The 18,686-nt window shown below is 38.6% G+C and overlaps 1 protein-coding gene across 1 annotated transcript in view; it reads left to right on the forward strand.

Annotated features, from left to right (window-relative positions):
- chic1 (cysteine-rich hydrophobic domain 1) overlaps positions 1 to 18,686 on the forward strand; it is a 65,862-nt gene that overhangs the window by 14,886 nt on the left and 32,290 nt on the right. Inside the window, exons 2-3 of the mRNA XM_072270841.1 lie at positions 3,742 to 3,796; positions 7,695 to 7,850. Coding sequence (XP_072126942.1) covers positions 3,742 to 3,796; positions 7,695 to 7,850 — 211 coding nt within the window. The remainder of the gene's footprint in view (positions 1 to 3,741; positions 3,797 to 7,694; positions 7,851 to 18,686) is intronic.

Here is an 18,686-nt window from a genome sequence, read left to right on the forward strand (position 1 = left end):
GCACTAGCAAACCTTCCCGCAAGGATGTTAGTCCCCCTCCAGTTCAGGTCCCACCTTCCCTGGAACAAGGCCCAATTGTCCAGAAACGTGAAGCCCTCCCTCCTGCACCAGCTCCTTAGCCACGTATTTAGCTGCATTATCTTCCTATTTCTAGCCTCACTAGCACGTGGCAATCCTGAGATCACAACCCTGGAAGTCCTGTCCTTCAACTTTGCACCTAACTCCCTAAACTCTCTTTGCAAGACCTCCTTCTCCTTCCTATCCACGTCATTGGTCCCTCCATGGACCACGACATCTGGCTGCTCACCCTCCCCCTTGAGAATACTGAGAACTCGATCTGAGATATCGCGGACCCTGGCACCAGGGAGGCAACAGACCATCCGGGATTCTCGATCTCTCCCACAGAACCTCTTATCTGTCCCCCTAACTATTGAATTCCCTATCACTACTGCTCTCCTCTTTTTCCCTCCTTCCCTTCTGAGCTGAGGGTCCAGTCTCGGTGCCAGAGACGTGACCACTGCAACTTATCCCTGGTAGGTCGTTCCCACCAACGGAATCCAAAACGGTATCCTTATAATTGATGGGAACAGCCTCTGCTCATTCTGTCTATTTCCCTTCCCTCTCCTGATAGTCACCCAGCTACCTGTCTCCTGACTTTTAGGGGTGACTATCTCCCTGAAACTCCTGTCTATTTCTGCCTCTGCCTCACGAATGATCTGAAGTTCATCCAGCTCCAGCTCCAGTTCCTTAACTCGGTTTGTCAGGAGCTGCAGCTAGATGCACCTTTTACAGGTGTAGTCATCAGGGACAATTGTGCTCGCCCTGACTACCCACATACTGCAAACAGAGCACTCGACTGCCCTAACTGCTGCCTTCATTACCTACTTCTAAATTAATTAGATTAATTAAAGGAGCTTACCTGGCCTTACCTCACTGGGAGCGAGCTCATCCTCAGCCTCTGCTCGCCAAATCCTCTCGAGCCAAAACCTTCCTACTCTATCTCCCACTACTCCGTCGCGCACTCTCTTAATCTGCTAGCTTTTTAAACTCTCCTGCTGTTCTCACAGGCCTACCTTCACGCGCTTGCGCAGTCGTGCCCCGTTCAAACTGCCGAAGAAATGACCTTTCCCTTCTCAATCTGCTTGCTTTTTAAACTCTCCAGCTGTTCTCACGGGCCAACCTTCATGCACTTGCGCAGTCATGCCACGTTCAAACTGCCGAAGAAATTATTCTGAGAATTAATTTAATTCTACTTCAATAAAAATCTATTGCAAGATTTTTTACTTACTGACAAGGCTTAAAAATGTAGAAATCAAATAACTTTTAGGATTGGTGATATTTTCAGTGAAATAGTTTTATGTTGAAAAATTATGTACTTATTTACCTCCCCCATCCCACTCTTTACTGTATTTCTGATCTAATCCATAGTTTGGATTATATGATTGTAGACAAAGATTAAAGATTAGCTTTATTTGTCATGTACATCAGAACATTGAAATATGCCGTCAAATGTGTCATTTGCATCAAAAACCAACACAGTTCGAAAAAGTACTGTAGGCAGCCCACAAATGTTGCCTTACTTCCAGTGCCAACATAGCTTGCCCCCCAACCTAACCCGTACATCTTTGGAATGTGGTAAAACACCAGAGCATCTGGAGGAAACCCACATGGTTGAGGGGAAAATGTATAAACTCCTTACAGACAACAGCAGGAATCAAACCCTATTTGGTGATCCCTGACACTTAAAGCTTTGCACTAGCTGCTATGCTCCCGTGCCACCCACAATATTTAAACCATTCAATACTTCCTGCAATTGAATATAATGTTTAAATTGTTCTTTACCATAAACAGACCTTTGTGACCTTTACAGATATTCATGTGCACTCAATTCTAAGATAAAATAGAATTTTAAGGTGACAGGAATTGTTTCCTTCTCTCCTCGATTTTTGTATATAGTGTGCAATCTTCCTGCTATATCAAACTATTTCTAAGCTTTATTTGCCTACGTTTAAAATCATGATATTTTTCATACAATTAATCAAAATTTCTTCTGCATATCTGTTGAATTAGTAGTAAATCAGGAATCCCAATGGGAATGGTTTCTGCTCATTTTGGAAAATGTCCTAAGTAGATATGTTGGTTTGAAACATGTCTTTTTATTATATTGCAACACACACAAAATGCTGGTGGAACTCAGCAGGCCAAGCAGCTTCTATGGAAAATAGTGAACAGTTGACATTTCGGGCCAAGACTCTTCATCGGGACTGCAACATTTTGTGTGTGTTGCTTTGGGTTTCTAGTATATACAGATTTTCTTGTGTTTGTGGTTTTTATTATAGTTTTTCTACTTTTTTACATACCAGTTGGTTCTTTTGTGTTATATCATCTTGCTTTACAATTTAGATATACTGCTCTGATCAGAGGTAGAATTGAGGTGGTGTTTTGAAACGTATACCGCCATCCGAAGGTAGAGTGTTCCTATGAAACGGTTCGTAAGCCAGGATGTTGTAAAGCAAAGAAGCAATTACCATTTATTTATATGGGAAAAATTTGTGAGCATTCGCAGACCCAAAAATAACCTACCGAATCATGCCAAATAACACATAAAACCTAAAATAACAGTAACATGTAGTAAAAGCAGGAATTATGTAATAAATACACAGCCTATATAAAGTAGAAATACTTCTCTACAATCATTGCTGCACTGTTGTCCGTAGCGAAAATCTCACGCAAGTGTTCTCGGCAAAAACATGGCACAAGCGCTGTTTTGCAGAAACATGGCACAAGTGTTCTCGGCAGAAACACTCTCTCCAGTAACCTTTACGCTATGAAGCTGCCAAATCATACCAAATAACACCTAAAAATACACAGCCTATAGAGTAGAAATAATGTATGTACAGTGTAGTATCACTTACGGGAATTGGGAAGACAGCGCCGAGCACACTGATGATGGTGTGTTAGGCTGAGTCGTCGGAGTTTGGGGCGGTGCAGTGGCCCCCACCCTCTGGGCCGCCGACTGATACCGCCAAGAATGCAGCGGTAGCCGGGACGCACCCAACACGTCTTTAAGAAAAAAAGCCCAAATAAACAAGCTAATTAATTAGGTGCCGCCCGGCATGTAAATGTCGGCCCTGATACCTTAGAACTCATCTTGCAAATGGATGCACACAGGCACATGTTTAAGCAATGCCGGCTAGAATGCAGTTCCGAATCCGGGGGAGGAGCGGCCTTTTTTCGTAACAGCGAAAACACCTTCTGATATCGAAAACAGAGAACTAATGTAGGTCTTTCGTAACAGTGAGGTTTCGTAAAGCGAACGTTCGAAAAGCGGGGGACACCTGTACATAAATAGACTACAATTTAAAATTTGAGAGTTTTGGAAAGTCTTTTCATCTCATATTTAGGATTGAAAGTTGATGTTTGTTTAGAAAGACAGAAGAGCCTTTTTCCCCCAGAAAGTCTGTAATGTACATGTATCAACTCTGAGGAGGGAAAAAAAAATTAAAACTTTTATATTTTATTTCATTCCCAATTGGTACCATGTCATTAACTCATCCTCGATGATATTTTCCTCATTGATTCAAATAAGTCTGTTCTTATTTGAGATTAGAGAGACATTACATGAAGTTATTTTGCAAGTTGAAGTTAACACACTCTGTCTCTCCTGTTTTCGATCTCTATTTACTGTGAAATACAATCCTCCTTAAGTGGATCTTAAACAGTTTTATTTATCTTTTTTAGGTTTGGCCTCAGCAACAAATTTGATCCCGAATTTCCTTCAGTTCTCACAGGGAAGGTGAGTTGTATTAAAAAAAACTGGCAATTTTCCTCTTTTAGTATCTTAATTTCTTTCTGTCCTTTCCTACACAACATGCATTGCTGTCCAAAATCTATTCAGAGAACCTGAAACTAAACTGATCCATACTGATTAAGCAGAACTTTTCCTGATGTACTTAGTTCCTTCCACTGAACTAACAAAAGGAGATGTTTTGCATACCTCTTGGTCGCAATAACTGGGTCATATAGACCAGATTCCATGTGTGGTCCTTGATTCATGCAGATCAATTATTTCAGATGAGCTTATAAATTTGGCTTTTGTAGCTATGGATCATGAAGGATAATATCGAACCTGCTTTCTGTAGTCTTTGTGGCTAAAATGAATACTAATAGTTTAATTATTGTCCTTTTTAAAATTGGCAAACAATTTGAGCATTTGGCTCGAAGACTCAGTAATATATGAAAATCCACTGACATACCAGTTATTTATACATACCAGTTATTAGCAGTTAGATGCATTTTAATTTCTTGTTTCTCTCTTTGATAGCAACAATTAATCTGAATTTGTTTTGATTATCATAGGTTCAAAGTCACATAATGGTAAGAAAACAGGGTTAGGAAAGAACATTTACGGTGGGTTTTCATTGTATAGAAGGTTTCAGATTACCAACTCCTGAATTTATTATTTAAGACCTAGTTTAATGTTTGGTGAATTTAGGAAGATGTCAGTCTTTATTCAGTAACTACCTTGACAAAAATAATTCATTCTTTTGCTTACATTTGTATTCTGCATCTTTCTGTTGCAAAATCATCATTATGGGTGTGATACAGTTACATCAATCTATGATTCATACAGCTAACTTGCATAACAAATGAAAATGCCAAAGTACTGTAATTCTGTTCACTGTGATCCATTGGTAAAATATTTTCTTCTGAGTCAGAAGGTTGTGATTCAGATCCAGAGATTTGAATGCATAAATCCCAAATCAAAACTACACTACTCAGCTGCATTGACAGAGGTACCATCTTTAAAGTGGGGTATCTACTGATTTGCCACATGGTGAATATCTATTAATTTAATTTCAGGATTAATTAGGGGTTAGTGCAGCATTTTTTCATAGAGGATCATAATGGCCACAAAAATAATTGAAACTTTCCAAAGCCTTCAGTATTTGCTGCTAGTAGTTTTGTAGGATTGCATCGTTTTTGGTGACTAATCCACATCAAAGCATTTAAAGGTCTTTGTTTTCATTCTTCAAAGTAACCCCCCCTTAATTCTCCAAAAATTGCTGACCTTTATTCCATTCATTCAAATTATATTTAATGATTAAACATAATTCAAATGTTAATTTGATAATTAATGAGTTAAATTTGGCTGAGGAATGTTGTGTGTTTTCCCAAAATACCAACCCCATCTTTTCCTTTCCGAAAGTATTGAATGCTGGTTCGATTACAGTTCTGCAAACTGCCTCAGATCTCCCAAAGAGTTTGTCTGTCTTTGAATATTTCCAGCAGTGATCAGTTCAATCTTTGAAAGAAATTGAGATTGAACAAATGCCACATAAAAATGGGAATCAAAGTGAGTAGCTTTTTGTGGTTTAAATGCTCACAGTATTAATCTGCCCTGGTAGAAAAATGTGGTTAGATGACTGAGGGGCAGCCGGGGAGGGGGGTGGGTTAGGTGGATTGGGGAAGAGGATCGGTGCAGAAATTCAGCATAATAATTAACACTGTAGGTTTTTGAGTAATTATCTGTATTTAAACAAATGTTTTTTAACTATAGATTGTAACTAAAGCTATCATGAGTACAGTATAATCATGAGCTTTCATTTCAGTGGTTTGCTTAGAACTTATGATCATAATTTTGTTCTTGACCAGTACTTTCTCTTTGCTTTCTCCCATTACAACATTAGAACTGAAGTATAGATTAATGCCATGTATGTTGTAATGTACAACTACCTAGGAATTCACTAGATGACTAGACACTAATACTTACTGGGGGGGGGGGGGGGGAAGAGCCTTCCTACTCTAAATGTGCAACAAAGCAGGGGCTTTTGAGAGGTGGTTGTGCATTGCAGAGAAGTGCAAGCAATAAACCAAGTTGCATTGTGACTGTACCTGACAGTTGATAGATTACAGGGTTTATTATGATTGAAGAGGTATGGTTAGCCTGCTGGGCTTTGCCAGTCTTTTCACTATTTGTGAAGTGTTTTTTGCATCCTGTCGTAAAATGTTACAACCATGTTTTATTAGCAGGTCTAATATAGATGTAGGAGGAAGTATGGCTCATTTGAAGTGTGGGAATCATGCTTCCTGAGCAGTAGCTGAATAGTTATTTGCACTTTTTTTGCAGCAAAGTACACAGCTCATTGTTTCTAATAAATATATTGCTATTTGCTAATAATTCAAAGGTGCTTTTTGACTTTTGATTATATTTGCAAATGCATTAATATTTGAACATTTCTATTAAGGTGTCTTGTACAAGTTATAAGAAGTATTTAGTTCATTTCTATCAAAGAGAATCATAACCTGCCTTTTATAACTGCTGGATCGATATTAAGTAAGTTTCAAAACTATGTATGCCCATTGCATTTGAGGCCCAACTGCTGAAACAGTGAGTCCAATTTTAATGCATCACAGTTAATGGCTCTCAATATGGAATCAGTTTTCATTGTTCAAAAAGCTAGAGGATATCTGTAATGAGAAAACAGCACTTCTGCCTTGGTTAGTTTAAAGTAAATTAATGAGCACTTGTTTTTCCCCCTGCACCTGTTTCTTTACTTACCCCCACCCCCTTTTAAAGGGTAATGCAAGACTTAGCATGCTGTTTAGAATATTTTTGCTCATCTTCAGTTGTTATTTAGGTGATCACTTGCTTTGGTGCTTAAAATTGTAAGGAGCAGTAATATGGAAAAAAACATTTTGTAAACTCTGTTGTTAGTGTCCATTTAAAAAATACTCACATTACCTCATATGTCTGGAGAAAAACTGGTGGCGTTCAAAAAGCTAGAGGATATCTGTAATGGGAAAACAGAGCACCTCTGCCTTGGTTAGTTTAAAGTAAATTAATGAGCACTTGTTTTTCCCTTTGCACCTGTTTCTTTACTTACCCCCACCCCCTTTTAAAGGGTAATGCAAGACTTAGCATGCTGTTTAGAATATTTTTGCTCATCTTCAGTTATTTAGGTGATCACTTGCTTTGGTGCTTAAAATTGTAAGGAGCAGTAATATGTAAAAAACATTTTGTAAACTCTATTGTTCCATTTAAAAAAATAATCACATTACCTTATATGTCTGGAGAAAAACTGGTATGCTACTTCATTGTCTCATTAGACATCTTTCAAAATAAGAAGTCCAGTATATGATGTCCATAAGTATGGAATGATTATTGCATCTTGGGAGTTTAATATATCTGATTTTAAATAATATTCATATAGCATTCATAATTTTGACTAGCAGAAAATAGTTTTACTGTGAATCTTACCAGAAAATAGTCTAAGAATACGTGAAGGGAGGGTATGAGAATAGAGGGGACAAATAAATTAAAATCTCATTATATTAATTTCTTTCCTGCATTTTGAAGCCAAATAGAAAAATGGATAATGAATGATTTAAGAAAATTGTAAGAATATAGATAGCTTGTTCATCTCTTCTGTATTGAATTCACTAAATGCTTCAATTAAATTGAATGTTTGCAAAGTGAACAGAGCAGATTGCTAGTTTCAGGTAGAGGTTACAATACAGTATTGTCATTGTATTTAAGTAGTATACACAAGAACAAATGAACTGAAAACTGTAAATGGGGTTTGTTTCATTGATATCTGTCAAAGAGATGTTTCTTACTTGTTTGCGAACAATTTAAAATGTACCTGTTTTGCTACAGACATCATCATTTTGTTTCATTCTTTCTGGTACAGGTGGCCCCAGAAGAGTATAAAACGAGCATTGGTCGGGTAAATGGATGCTTAAAGAAAAATCTTCCCATCAATGTGAAGTGGCTTCTTTGTGGTTGTTTATGTTGCTGTTGCACCTTGGGCTGCAGTCTGTGGCCTGTCATCTGTCTTAATAAAAGAGTAAGTAGTGTGCAATTCTTCATAAATTGTGGACAAACTAATGCTAATAAGTTGGTGTACTTATGAAGCCTTGTTTTCAGCCTTTCTCAAAGAAATACTGATTTTCTTGTTCTTGTACATGTGCAAAAAGCAGTAATCCAAAAGGCCATAAAACATAGGACAAAAAATAGGATATTTGGCCCATCGAGTTTGCTCTGCCATTCAATCTTGGCTGATCCTTTTTCTCCCCTCCTCAGCCCCACTCCCCAGCCTTCTCCCCATAACCTTTGATGCAGTGTCCAATCAAGAACCTATCAAGCTCTACCTTAAATACACCCAATGAACTGACATCCACAGCTTCCAGTGATATCAAATTCCACAAATTCACCACCCTCTGGCTAAAGAAATTTCTCTGCATCTCTATTTTAACCGGATATCCCTCTATCCTGGGGCTGTGCCCTGTTGTCCTAGACTCCCCTACCAAGGGAAACATCCTTTCCACATCTACTCTGTCTAGGCCTTTCAACATTCGAAATTTTTCAATGAGATCCTCCCTCAACCTTCTAAATTCCAGCAAGTACAGACCCAGAGCCATCAAACGTTTCTTGTATGATAACCCTTTCATTCCAGGAATCATCCTTGTAAACCTCCTCTGAGCTCTCTCCAATGCCAGCACATCTTTTCTTGTATGAGGAGCCCAAAACTGTTTACAGTACTCAAGGTGAGGCCTCACCAGTGCTCATAAAGGCTCAGCATCACATCTCTTCTCTTGTATTCTAGACCTCTTGAAATGAATGCTAACATTGCATTTGCCTTCCTCACCATTGACTCTCCCTGCAAGTTAACCTTTAGGGTAACTTCTATAGTTGTACCGTGGAGAGCATTCTGATAGGCTGCATCACTGTCTGGTATGGAGGGGCTACTGCACAGGACCGAAAGAAGCTGCAGAAAGTTGTAAATTTAGTCAGATCCATCTTGGGTACTAGCCTACAAAGTACCCAGGACATCTTTAGGGAGCAGTATCTCAGAAAGGCATTGTCCATTATTAAGGACCTCCAGCATCCAGGGCATGCCCTTTTCTCTCTGTTACCGTCAGGTAGGAGGTACGGAAGCCTGAAGGTACGCTCAGCGATTCAGGAACAGCTTCTTCCCCTCTGCCATCCAATTCCTAAATGGACATTGAATCTTTGGACACTATCTCACTTCTGTTTTTAAATATACAGTATTTCTGTTTTTGCATTTTTTAATCTATCTAATATACATAATTGATTTACTTGTTTATTCTTATTATTTTTATTTATTGCTATTTTTTTCTCTCTGCTAGATTATGTATTGCATTGAACTGCTGCTGCTAAGTTAACAAATTTCACGTCACGTGCCGGTGATAAAAACCAATTCTGATTCTGCACAAGGACTCCCAAGTCCCTTTGTATCTCAGGGTTTTCGATTTTCTCCCCATTTCGAATATAGTCTGCACATTTATTTCTACTACCATAGTGCATGACACTTCTCCTAATCTGTCTAAGTCCTTCTGCAGCCTACCTGTTTCCTCAACATTGCCTGCCCCTCCACCAAACTTCATATCATCTGCAACCTTGACAACAAAGCCATCTATTCCAGTATCTAAATCATTGATATATAGCATAAAACGAATCAGTCCCAACACCAACCTCTGTGGAACACCACTAGTCACTGGCAGCCAACTAGAAAAGTATCCTTTTATTCCCACTCGCTATCTCCTACCAATCAGCCAATGCTCTAACCATGCCAGTAACTCTCCTGTATTATCACGGACTCTTAATTTGGTAAGCAGCCTCGTATGTGACACTTTGTCAAAGGCCTTCTGAAAGTCCAAATATACCGTACAACAACCATTGCACCCCTTTTATCTATCCTACTTGTAATTTACTTCCAACAAGTTCATCAGGCAAGATTTTCCCTGAAGGAAACCATGCTGACCTTGTCCTATCTTGTCCTGTGTCATCAAGTACTCTATAACCTCATCCTTAGCAATTGACTCCAACATCTTCCCAACCACTGAGCTCACGCTAAATGGTCTATGCTTTCCTTTCCACTGCCTTCCTTTTTCATGAAGAGTGGAGTGACATTTGCAATTTTGCAGTCCAATGATTTTTGAAAGATCATTTCTAATGCCTCCACTGTCTCTACCACTACCTCTTGCTTTGTTGTATGCCCACTCTTTTGCTTTTGCAGTAGCTTTGACTTCCCTTGTCAGCTATGGTTGTACTATTTTGTTATTTGAGTAATTCTTTGTTTTTGGAACACATCTATCCTGTACCTTCCTTGTTTTTCCCAGAAACTCGCAGCATTGCTGCTCTGCTGTTATCTCTGTCAGCATCTCCTTTCAATTTACTTTGGCCATCTTCTCTTTCATTCCACTGTAATTTCCTTTACTCCACTGATCACTACTGTTATATGTGGTAACTCCGAAAAATAAGACCAATTGAGAGGAAAACAAGGGAACCAGGAGATAACTCATGTATGTTTGTTTTTTACTTTAAGCAAGGCACACATTGTATGACGAGGTGATGTATATCATTTATGTAGTTTGCACATATAACCATAATGAATTATATAAGCAAAATTTATATATTTATAATATATAATGTATTATATAATCAAACAATATATTAACAATATTACTCAAATATTACTGATATATTAAATACACAACAATCATCTTGCTTGAGCAGCTGGTGTCCATGTTTAATCTTTTCCAAGTATTGGCAGACAGTTTGATCATTAGGGTTTGCAACTGACTACTACTACTATCCATGCAAACACGAGGAATTCTGCAGATGCTGGAAATTCAAGCAACACACATCAAAGTTGCTGGTGAACGCAGCAGGCCAGGCAGCATCTCTAGGAAGAGGTACAGTCGACGTTTCGGGCCGAGACCCTTCTACTGACGAAGGGTCTCGGCCCGAAACGTCGACTGTACCTCTTCCTAGAGATGCTGCCTGGCCTGCTGCGTTCACCAGCAACTTTGATATGTGTTGCTGCTATTATCCATGATTATTTGAGGTGCTAGTTGAAGAATACACACTCAATAACATTACCTGCCTTTACACATACAGACTAGCCTGTTTTCTGCTGTGTTTACAAAATAATTTTCAAAGATCTCGGCATTTGGCTGTTTTATTTAATGTGAAATATTTCTTTTCGACAACATATTAAATTATCTAGAACCGTGGTTTTACATTTAGGAAAACTCTTTGTATCCCAGGATAAGAAATAAGCTAATTTGTTTGCAGTTTCTTTTACATGATACAATATTTTTCATTTTCTCTTTCCCTAATTCAACTTCTTATCAATGCAATCTTTGTTCTTTTTTACCTGGTCTTGTTTGCCTTAAACTTCAAATATCTGCATCTCTACCATTTGCTGAAATTCAAAATCCTCAGTGTCTTTTACTCACTTTTCAGAACTTTATTTCCATTCAGGATTTTTCCAACAAATTTTAAGTCTTTTGTTGTTTTGACTCCTCACTGTAAATATATAATTGTCTCTTAATAACTTAGGTTCTTGCTTTTTGTCTTTTTTTTGCCTCCATCAATGTTGACATGGTGTGTGGGGATTCACATCGATGCACTTTGTGTGGGTTTTTAATAAGTCATCTTTTGAGTAAATTATTTATTGCATTTGTAGCAGTTAATTAGTTTTAATGATTGTAGAGGGTTAATGATTTTCTTTTCTAATTGTTTATGGTTGTGTTTTACATTGTGATGCAATGGGTTAAGGTCATTATTCCTCAGTTGCTTCCTCCCAGTGGTTGTTTGCTCCTCACAGAATCACAAGACAGGTCCTGACTATTAAGAGGCACCATTGACATGATCTTCATCATGCAACAAATCTAAGAAAAATAGCAGAAGATCCATCATCCATAATATAGAGTCATCTTTGACTTCACAAAAGACCACTGGAGGATTATAGAGGATCCTTCTTGAATAAGGCTTTCCTCAAAATTGTCACCATCCTCTTCTCTAGGATGTAATGCAACCCATGATTCTCACCAATGACTTCTGCACATTTATTTCTACTCCCTGTTGCCCTTGTCCTTGAGCCACTGCAATTCTTCTCTAGAAGATACACTCAGGACGTGGCTGGTAAGATAGCTGAAGGTTTGTACCCAATAAAAATGAAGGAATAGCAATATATTTCCAAGCCATTTCCCATGTAGTTGTTGCTCTGGTCTTCCTTGTTGGTAGAGCTTATTTGTTTGGAAAATATAAAAAAAAATTATGAGAGTAATTACATATTGCAGCCATGGTGTGTCAATGGAGAGAACAAATGTTTTGGATTATAATGGAGTAATAATTAAATGGGCTGCTTTGTCTTTCCTGTATGTTCATCTGTTTAAAATTTGTAAGAGTTGCACTCGGCCAGTCAAGCAGATAGTATGACCTGTGCCTTTATATGTGGTGGAAAGGCTTTCAGGTATCAGGATGTAAGTAACACGCACAAAACACTGGAGGAACCCAGCAGGTCAGGCAGCATCCATGGAAATGAACAGTCAACGTTTTGGGCCGAGACCCTTCAGTCCTGATGTTCCTCCAGCATTTTGTGAGTGTTACTTTGACCCCAGCATCTGCAGAATATTTTGTGATCAGGATGTAAGTGACTTGTCAGAGGATATCCAGCTTGTGATGTGCTCTTGTTGCCATAGCATTTGTGACTAATCCAGTTCAATATGCGGTCAATGATGATCAACTCCACTCAGAATTTTTTTAATGTTAAAAGATTTGGTGATGGTAATGCAACTGAATGTCATGCATAGGTGGTTATACTCTCTTTTTGGAATGTAATGCCATGCCATTACACTAACGATTTTCTAATTCCTCTTTGAAAATAGATCTCCTCACCTCCCAGAAATCTCCCTGATAGGATGGAATTAATCAACCATTCAACCTTTGCCATCTTCACTCCATACCCGATCTATTTCACTTACTGAACAATACAGTGGATACTAGTTAGTTGGGCCATCAGATAATTGCGTCAGCTGCTTATTTAGGACAACTCTTAAAGAACAAAAACTAATTGAAAATAACTGGATTCCCTTTGTTTACTTGGAGCTATACCACTTAATTGGGGCAGAACACTGTTGCCGAACAATTTGTAACTAGTGTCAGGCGCGTGTGCCTGTGTAGCTGTTAGATACTACTCCATGCTTAGAGCAAACTGTTTTTAAATAGCATCAGTTGTGTGTGTGTGTGTGTGTGTCTTCAAAAGCACTGATTTTTTTTGTCACTAATAGTTGGCAAGAATAAGCAGTCAGACAATTCAGAACTGTTTTGTTCACTGCGCTTTCATGCATTCATGCTTGGAGATCCCAGATACAACTGGGAGTTAAAATGAAATGATTTCACTACTTACAAGTTATGAACTACGAAGGTATCGACAATCATTTTGAATGTTACAAGGAAAATGAAAATTTGAAAGATGCAATTGATAGCATTGAATGAAGGCAGTCCATTATCTACACTAAGTGTCTGTGTTGATTTTGTTCATTTATAGTGAATCAAAAGAATGTACCAGCATAATCTGGATGAATTTCTCTGTTAATAACTATAAGGAACTAATAGACAGCTTTATGATACTGTTAGCAGTATTAGTAATGTTCTAATTAGTTTTGTATTTTATTTAAATGCATAAATAGTTACTCAATGGTAGCTTTTTATTTTTTTTTACTATTTCCATGAAACCTCAATGAATTGGGGCAGCCGCTTAATTGGGCCAAAATGTACCAGTCCTGATGTGTCCCAATTAACCAGACTCTGCTGTATTACACACTTGCTGCCTATGTGTATGCAAAGCTGGAGATGGATCTCCAAAATCATTGAATCCTTTCTTGAAGCATAGAAGTACATGAACCTAGAGATAACCGTTCTAAGACAAAATAACTTCAATAATCTTCCCTGCCACACAATGTCCCCCTAATAATCAAGATCTGTGATGAGATCCCGATTAACTTGAATCACTTATCATATTTTGAAAGTAGAAAGAGAAAGTATCAATATGAAAATCTACCATACCTCCAATGTACCAGCATAACTTTAAGCTGCCTGTTGAAAATTAATGATTAGGAACCAGGACCTCAGGTAGCAATGATCCCTGACCATTCCCAATATTTGTCTGATGCACATACACTCAGGCTGGACACTAGATTCATGAAACAAACATTTCACTGTGATCTCTATTGAGGCTAATGATTTCCAGGAGGACAGCAAACACTTTTGGGAACATGCTTAAATCTCTCTGAGAAGCTGTAACATTCTCCCTGACTTATTGGAATCCCCAGACCAAGACAACTCAACCATCATGGAAGATGGGACCACACACTTAGTCTCTGGGAATAATTACAACCAGCAAGTAAAATATGAAGTAATCCAATCAACCTATATGTGGAATATTTACTTGTGCCATGTGGGGCAGAGTCCGTGGCTTTCACTTGGGACTTGTCAGTCCAGCAGAACTGGAGTTGATTGAAGTCATCTTTGACCCTAAGGGACAACTGAGAAAATAATCAGAATGAGATTTGTTATTGCTGACTGTTGCTCACAAGATGATGTGAAATTTGTTGTTTTACGGCAGCAGTACATTGCAAAGACTTTGCTATAGATTACAAAATTAAACAAATTGTGTAAAATAAAATGAGACAGTGTTCACAGTTCAGAAATCTGGTGGTGGAAGGGGAAAGCTGTTTTTGAATTGTTATGTCTGGATCTCCAGGATTCTGTCCCTCCTCTCCAGGATTCTGTCCCTCCTCTTGGATGACGGGAATCCTTAGTGATAGATGCTGTCTTCTTGAGGCACCAGCTCTTCAAGATCTCCTCAATGTTGGGAAGTGTTGTGCCTACGATGGAGCTGACTGAGTCACCAACCCTCTTGCAATCCTGTGCATTAGAGCCTCCATACCAGCCTGTGATGCAACCAGAGTACTTATACACTTTATATCTATAGAAAATGCAGGAGCCTTCAGTGGCATCCTGAAGCTCCGAATAACATAGAGCCACTGGTGTGCCGCCTTAGTGATTGCATTATTGCATTGGACCTATAGTAGATCCCCTTAATGAGGAATGATGTGCGTTCTCTTATCTTCCCCCTCCTGAAGTCCATAGATTAGGTTAGATTATGATAATCAGTTCTATTATTCTTGCTGACATTGAGTGAGAAGTTGTTGTGACACTGCTGAACCAGCTGTTCAATTTCATTCCTGTACTCTTCATCCAGGAGGTTGTATTACAAAAGGCATTCAGATGGAACAGTGTTGCTCTAGTGAACCTTAGATTTCTATCATTGGATGGATGGTTGTTTTGTTTAGACACCACTGATGCCAGGATAAACAAAGGAAGTTACATACCCTGTTTTTACAATGTATCTCTCTAATGAGAGAATGAGGAGATAACACTTGTATATTCTGCTCTTAAAGTCTGTACTAAAACATGTTAGTAACATTTTCTGCCAGAAAGGTGAACTTGGATGTAGCGACTGGTGCACCTGCCTAGAAGTGAATGTTGGTGTATTTATTCAACGTGCATTCCTCTTTGGAAACTTTTGAACAGAAGTGATTATTATGTTGGCAAAAAGTGACAGTCACACATTGATATTTGTAGCACTTAGCAGATAGTAGAAATTGGGGTAGTATTGATTGAGGGAGGACTATTGCTATTTAGTTTGTTGTGCTGAATAGGCAGATAAGATTTCAGCTTGATGTGTAAAAGAACTGACAATGCAGCAGTCTTACATATTTAGACTATATTAAGTTGGCCATAGTCAGAAACATTTTCATTATAATGCATCCTTTTTCACGACATCTCAGATTTGTAGGTGCTGTAGCATAGGAAACTTAGCAGTTAGTTTGCTCAGACAGGCTTCACTTTGATTTGTGTAAGTGATCCCTGTCAGCCAGAGTATCTGGAATACTCTCTGCTCTTGTTCAAGGTAATCTGAACTGTTCTTTTGCAACAGTAAATAACAGCAAATAACATTTCATTGTAATGCCTTACACAAAATTATGACACTTTCCATCAGTGAAATGTTATAATGAAGTTTGTGTTCAAGTTTATGAAGTGAAATTGGACTAACAATCCTCTTGCCTGTGCTATCATCTGGGTAGTGGCTGATGCACTGAAGCTGATTCTAACACCTCAAGGGCTTTCTTAACTAATGTTGAAATTAGCAGGTAGATGAATGTTTGAGTCTTCTATTTTTCTGAGAGAATTTTTATGTTACTACAGGAAGTAAACTATAATATTTAGTATATTGTATCTTGGTGTAATGACAAATTTGCTGAAGCTCCAATAGAAATGCCATAAAATTTTACAACTTTGAGGATTTAAAGAATTAAACACAATGTAACATTCAAACTTGTGGATTTTCTAAATTTATTGTTTTTATGAAGGAAGCTTGTGAATATCAGCAAAATATTATTGAAGACTTGACAATTATAACGGGGATGTAGTTAACTTTATTGATGTAAATTAGATAAGTCCTGCTAATAATACAATTATCAAGAAATGTACAAGAGCTATCTTATAATCTGCTCTTGGGCCATTCTGTGAATATTCAGGACTATTTTGGCTATGGACCAGCTTTGCAAACAATAGTGATGCCCAAGGTCGAAAACTTTGTTTGCTACAGAACAAGTATCATAGTTGAGCAGATTTGTACACTGTATATCAAGGTGACCAGGGAGTGGGTAGAAGCAGAAGACTTGGTAGGGAGAGAAGAGGGGTCACTTGATGGATATCCCTTTGAGGGTAGGGTGTAGTAAAGATTGAGCCATTGAAGGATCTAGGCCTGGGCTAATTTTGGCTAACAGACTTTGGAAAGTACAAAGGCCAGTGTATAGGAGTTGGCTTTAATGGGCTTCTGACACCAGCATTAAGTTAATTGCTACTGGAGAATGATGACATGTGAAATGCAACAGACACTTCAAAGTTTAAGTTCAAAGTAAATTTATTATCAAAGTACATGTATGTTAATATATACTGTCCAACTCTGGAATTCATTTTCTTTTGGGCATTCACAGCAAGTACAAAAAACACAATAGAGTCAATGAAAGACGCAACCAATAGGACAGACAAACAACCCATGTAAAAAAAACACAACAAAGTGTGCAAATACAAAATTTAAAAAAATATATATCAGCAATAAATATTGAGAACATGAGATGAAATGTCCTTAAAAGTGAGTCAGTAGGTTATGAGAACAGTTCAGTAATGGAGCGAATGAAGTTGAATCAAGTTATCCACACTGGTTCAAGGCCCTCATGGGTAAGGGGCAATAATTGTTCCTGAACTTGGTGGTGCGAGTCATGAGATTCTTGTACCACCTTCATGATAGCAGCAGTGGGAACAGAGCACAGCCTGGATGGTGGTGGTCTTTGGTGGTGGGTGCTGCATATGACAGCACTCCATGTAGATGTGCTCAGTGGTGTGGAGGGCTTTAACTGATGGACTGGGCCATATCCACTATTGTTTCTAGGCTTTTCCGTTCAAGGGCATTAGTGTTTCTATATCAGGCGGTGATGCAACCAGTCAATATACTCTCTACACATCTATAGAAGTTTGTCAAAGTATTAGATAACATGCTGAATCTGCAAACTTTTAACAAAGTACAGACACTGCCATGATTTCTTCATAATGGCACTTGGGTGCTCGACCCAGGGCAGATCCTCTGACATGATAACACAGAGGAATTTAAAATTGCTGACTGATCCCCTGATGAGTACTGACTCATGAACCTCCAGTTTCCTTCTCCTGAAGTCAATAATCAGCTCTTGCTTTTGTGACATTAAGAGGTTTTTGTTGTTGCACCATTCAGTGATATTTTCAGTCTTCCTCCTATATGCTGATTTGTCACCACCTTTGATTTAGCCATCAACAGCAAACATCAGCAAGCTTAAATATGGCATTGGAGCTGTGCTTAGTCTCACCGTCATAAGTATAAAGCAGAGGACTAAACACAGAGCCTTGTGGTGCACCTGTGTTGATGGAGATTGTGAAGATGTTTTTACCAACCCGAACTGACTGGTCTGCAAGTGATCAAGGATCTAGTTGCACAGAGGAATTGAGGCAAAGTCTTAAAGCTTATTGATTAGTTTTGAGGAGATGGTAGTATTGAATGCTGAGCTGTATAGTCAATGAAGAGTATCCTGATATATGCGTCTTTGCTCTTCTGATGTTCCATGCTTGAGTGAAGAACCAATGAAATGCTATCTGTTGTTGACCTGTTGTGACGGTAGGCAAATTGGAATGGATGCAAATTCATTTTCAGGCAGAAGTTGATGTGCTACAACACCAACCTCTCAAAGCACTTCATCGCAGTGGACTAGTCATTGAGGCAGGTTACTTTGTTCTTCCCAAGCACAGTGTAATTGAAGCCTGCTTGAAGCAGTTGGGTACCTCAGACTGCCGAAGCAATAGGTTAAAGATATCGGTGATCAATCCAGCAATTTGATCAGCACAGGTCTTTAGTACTCGGCCAGGTACCCCATCTGGACTGGATGCATCCCGTGGGTCCATTGACTGTACATTTGCTAACAAGGTACTGGGTAGAGGAAGTTTCATACTTCAGCATTTTAGCCAAGCTTGGAGTCCTCCTCTCCTCCCTTTCTTTTGGTTGCGGCGATGTACCTTCATCTGCTTAAAGGTGCCATACTTGCATGCTTGACAGTTAAGTCTGTCAAGTCCTTCAGAAGATTGTGGAATCACTAGTTTGTTAAGATGGTTCAAAAGTACTTTTATTCAAGGGAAATTACAGGCTCGGGATTGCAGTAAGAGCGGGTCAGAAGTAGCACATTTGGAAGCTTTGGAAGCTACCTACAACACGTTG

The sequence above is a fragment of the Mobula birostris genome, chromosome 10 (genome assembly GCF_030028105.1).
Source record: "Mobula birostris isolate sMobBir1 chromosome 10, sMobBir1.hap1, whole genome shotgun sequence".
In the NCBI taxonomy this organism is placed as follows: Eukaryota; Metazoa; Chordata; class Chondrichthyes; order Myliobatiformes; family Myliobatidae; genus Mobula; species Mobula birostris.